This window comes from Mesitornis unicolor, unplaced genomic scaffold (genome assembly GCF_000695765.1).
Source record: "Mesitornis unicolor isolate BGI_N332 unplaced genomic scaffold, ASM69576v1 Scaffold49819, whole genome shotgun sequence".
NCBI classification, from domain to species: Eukaryota; Metazoa; Chordata; class Aves; order Mesitornithiformes; family Mesitornithidae; genus Mesitornis; species Mesitornis unicolor.
In genome coordinates this window covers 5545-10429 of record NW_010207579.1, presented here as the reverse complement: position 1 = coordinate 10429, position 4885 = coordinate 5545, and the positions used below count along the sequence as shown (strand labels likewise).

Below are 4885 nucleotides of genomic sequence, written 5' to 3'. Positions count from 1 at the left end.
AGTCCCGGCCGCCGCCTCCACCACCTGGCTGCGGGGCACCGCTCACCGCGGGCTCCCAGCCGCCTGCCGCCGCCGAGCGGCCCTGCCCGCCGCCGTCAGGGCCCAGCAGGTTATGTGGAGGGTGGCGGGGAGAGGACGCGACCCCGCTCCTAGGAGGGCAGCTGGCCGGGGAGACGGAGAAAGTCCTGGGGTTTGCGGCTTTTTCCTTGCGAAAAATGCCGATTTAAAGAGGGAACTGAGGTTCCCCTCAGGGCATACCTGAGATTCAGTGGAGACCTGTTTGTGAGCGTCTTCCTGCACAGCCGTGTGTAAAGAGGATTGCAGGCTTAATATTCGCAAACGGGTTTGCAGATATTGAATGCTAATTTGGGGTGTCTGAATAGAAGACGATTAAAACAATCAAGCAATATGTTAGTTGAAGTTTGTGGTGTGCTTTGTAGTATAACCTAGCTTTAATCCCTAATTTAAGATGCTGGGAATAAGTTCAAGGGCAAGGAGAAACATCGTGTGTGTACAGGAAAGCTGGGGAGGGACTTTTTACAAGGGCAGGTAGCAATAGGACAAGGAGTAATTGTTTTAAACAGGAAGAGGATAGATTTAGACTGGATATTAGGAAGAAGTTCTTTATTGTGGGGGTGGTGAGGCACCGGAACAAGTTGCCCAGGGAAGTTGTGGATGCCCCCTCCCTGGAAGTGTTCAAGGCCAGGTTGGACAGAGCTTTGGGCAACCTGGTCTAGTGGGAGATGTCCCTGCTCATGGCAGGGGGGGTAGACTAGATGATATTTAAGGTCCCTTCTAACCCAAACCATTCTATGATATTATGTATATATAAACTGTAGATCGGTACTGATTTTGTTTGGCCATGTATTGCTTTCATCTTTCAGGTTACATCTTTTCAAGGAGTTGCTCTTCGCAGCCTTTCCACATCCTCTCCTCATGAACACCCAGAACATGGAAGATTAGTTTATAAAGGAAATTTGGCAAAGGCGGTGCTAGGTATGTGACTTGAAGGGATTTGTATTGCTTGCTTTTCTTTTTTTTTAAATTCATGTAACAGAGTTTAACAACTTTGGAATGCAGCTTTATAAAAGAGAATATTCTCCTTTACAACTCTACTAAAACCCAGATACGCTGTACAGAAAAAAAAAATGTAGTGTTTGATTTCAGCCTCTACACTTTGGTCCTCGGGGACTTACCTAGGTGCTGTGCAATAGCATTTTCAATCACTTCAACTGTTCAAGTAATGCCATCAATAAATAGTAGCCAAACATACATAATTATAGACGTAATGATAAGTTTTAACCTTTTTGTTTTGTTTCATGTAGGTGTGAGGTTTTTCTCCTACTCCACCAGCATATTCAACCTGGTCATGATGCCCTACATCATGCTCAAAACTGGTATTGGGGTTGAAAGCCTGTTTATACAAGCTGCCTTTTATGGGTTGATTGGGTTTTTTACTTTTGTAACACCGGTTACTTTGCATGTCCTTACAAAAGGCTATGTGATTCGACTGTATTATAAAGATGAAATGGACACGTACACAGCCATTACATACAATGCAATCTTGACAGAAAAAGCAACTGTTTTCCATCAGAAAGATGTAAAGATTCCAGACATCACCAAGATGTTTACAACATTTTATGCTAAGACAAAATCAATGCTCGTTAATCCGTCGCTTTTCCCGAATCCTCAGGATTATAACCATCTCATGGGCTATGACAAAGGCTTTTATTTTAACCTGGAGGAGGAGAAGGAAGTTGGTGAAAGGAAATAATTTGAAGATAATGTATTGTTTGTGGTGCAGTCCTGTGTACATGAAAGAATGTAAAGTTCTATTACACTGTCTTACATATCAGATAACTAGAGTTCCCCAAATGCATTTTGGAATGTATAAAAAACCAAATTTTTTAAAACCTGTAAACGATGTGGGGGTTTCTTTAGACATAATGACACAAAACTTAGTAAAAATAATTGTTTAGATCTGTCTTGTGCTTGTTTGTTCTTGGCTTGGTTTTTATGATCTGTCCAGGAGAGCTGTAAAATGCATGGCCTATGTGGCAATCTCACCATCTCCATTTTAAAATGAACCATTCATGCAAAGAGAAATCAATACTTGTTACCTGTCAAGTACATAGTTAAACTTTTAAGCCCTAAAGATTAATTGTACTTAATCCAGAAAGATCCGGCTTTTTCATCAATGCCGCTGGTGGTATAAAGGGGGCGGAGATGGCTTTGACTTCCTTTTGTGAGAGCATCGGTAGCCAGGAGGAGTCTTCAGAGAGCAGATAGATGTTGCTAGTTCCGGCTACAGCCTCCTCCTAGAGGCCCGCAGGCTTCTGGAGAAGGTGAGGAGAGTGGCTGCGTCGCGGTCATCTCCAGCTGCTCACAGCTACTAAATGGTTTCCTAAGCTGGAGTCCCACTCTGAGCAACCCTGTCCCCAGAGGTGAAGAACAAAAAGCCTCTTCTCTTGAGCAGGGGGAGAACTTCTTAGCATAAGATTTGCTCTATGAATATAATGTTGAAAATGTGTTCTATTTGAGCTGACTTTAAGAAAATGCTAGCAACTAGCAATTAAAATGGACTGTCAGCATTTATGTAAGATGTGGAAGCAAAATGGAATCTCCTGTAGAGTACTGTTTGGATCTTGAGCCTTTAAAAACACGCCTGTTGATCTTTAGCACTGCAAAGAAAGCACATTTAGCCCAAGTAAAGTGAGAATTAGATCTTTTCTTGTGACTGAACTGGTTAGTTCTGCACTCTGAGTATGTGGAAATTGGATTTAAATGTTTTTAGCCCAAGGAGAGGTTTGTCATGTAAACTGACAGATACTGTTTGCAAATAATGAAGGGCCTAAATATTTTGAAGCTTAAAAATTATGGAATTAAAAAAAAGGCAAAATTCAAATTAATCCTTTTGTATTAGCACTTTGTAATAAACGAATCTGATGCTTGCTACAGATAAGTCACCCTGATATGGCAAATAAAGGAAATAATAATTATAGCTGCCTTTACAGATGTTTCCTAAGTTCTAGCCTGTGAAGAAAATGTATTTAAAAGACTAAATGTCTTCCGAGACTATTATTTCATTTTCCTGTTGTTGGATGACACTGTATATCTTATTAAAACATCAATGTTTTTGTGTACCTGCTGAGTAATTAAAAAGCAAATCATCCCATTTGGATATTTTTGAGGTAATTCTTCTGTGCTGGCACAGTTATAATTTTAAATGCCTTATCTAGCCCCACTAAACCAGTGTCACTTCATAGGTAAGCAATAATACCAAAAAAGCCCAACCCAAACATAAATTATGTTGAAGGCATGAGGCCAGTAACAAGCAATTCTGATAACTCAGTTTTACTACTTGTCATCTTGAAATGATGTTTTACACCTAATTAAAAATAATCTTTCCATTCTTTCCATGCCTGATGTGTTCATTCTCTTGTGCTTGCGGATAAAGTTAACTTCATCTTTAAATGACAAATATAGGAAGAACAGGAAATGGAGTTCACAAGAGAAGGTAAAGGAAAGGCTCCAAAATTATATTAACATACCCCTTGAGCTATATTGAAATCCTCAGCCTTTTTTTCTGACTGCAGAGAATTTTCAGTGTTATACTTGTGACTTGGCTAATTCAGATTTAAGCATCAATAGTAGAAGATTTCCATTTTTCTACAACTATGTTGTTTGCAAACTTGATTTGGGAAACAATCAAGTTGTGAATCTTAATATCATCATAGTTATGGTTGCCAAACAAGTCTGCCTTTGACCCCATCCCTGTTAGCATTTGCACCTCTGCCTGTCCTTGTGTGTAATCCCAGGATTCTCAGATTTGGCTCTCTTTCCAATTTCTACTTAAAGTGTGTACTTGCACATACGTGACTGGTTTAGATCTGTGGAGCTTGTTGAGAGCAGTATTCAAACAACTGTAGTTTGATCTTCACATTAGAAACAAAATAAAGGAATGGAAAGGTAATCCAAAAGGACTTCTTGGTACATTTGTTTTACTTTGGGTTCTGAACAATGTCTCTTAATATGAGTATTTCATAGTGTCCTGAGTGCATATCCAAGTGGGAAACTGAAGTGCTTGGGTGTCCTTCTAAGCTAGGAAATGTGCATAAACCAGAACAGGCCCTCTTGCTACCAACAGATCCTGCAAGAGAATTGACTGTAGTGGGAGTGTTTCAAGAAACTGAGATTGTTATCAAGTCATTCCCAATGTCTGATTATGTTTTGATTTTTAAATATCAGCTCCACATCCTTCACAGTCCTGCTAATTTTGTGAGCTGCTATTTTCTGCTTGTTTATTTTTTCTCGATTTTTATACACTTACTGAAAGACAGCTGTGATTGCAAAAGTATTACTGCCTGCTAACATTTTCATCCCTGGAAGTTGCTGATGTTTCTTTGGGTGTAGGTAGCTTGCGTATGACGTGGATGAAGCAGTTAATTTGTAAGACCTAGAGAACATGCTTCTATGTGCGGGTGGAGATCCTGAAGGAAATACTGACGTAGAAGTCCAATCTTCTAAAAGATGTGATCCACAAGCTGTCTTATTTGCAAGGCTGCACCTACTGTGAAGTTTGCCAGTTCCTGCAGCCTTTCTAGTACCAACCACTCGCCACTGTCACCTGGGTTTAACATCTTACTCTGGTACCAGTTTCAATCAGCCTGGTGTGAAGAGCAGGAACATCTGAAATTACTCAAGCCTCTTTCCTAGACACTTGCTTCCTCTCACTTTCCAGACTTAAGGGCTTCCACAGAAGGTCACAGATGACTGCTGTTTTTCCTAGGAAAACAGAAGGGATACATGTGGGGTTTTATTTCCAGTCTTTGACTGCATGTTGTTCTCCTGCTGGTGGCCCTCTCCCTCTTTTTCAAGTTTTTGG

General features: G+C 40.5%; 1 protein-coding gene across 1 annotated transcript; it reads left to right on the top strand.

The window, feature by feature from the left end:
• Positions 1 to 59: 59 nt before the first annotated feature.
• TMEM70 (transmembrane protein 70) lies at positions 60 to 1835 on the top strand (the record flags this gene model as incomplete). Its single annotated transcript, XM_010192156.1, has 3 exons — positions 60 to 109; positions 885 to 996; positions 1326 to 1835. Coding segments are annotated over 3 exons (611 nt in total), but the record flags the coding sequence as incomplete, so codon positions are not given.
• Between the last annotated feature and the right edge of the window lie 3050 nt (positions 1836 to 4885).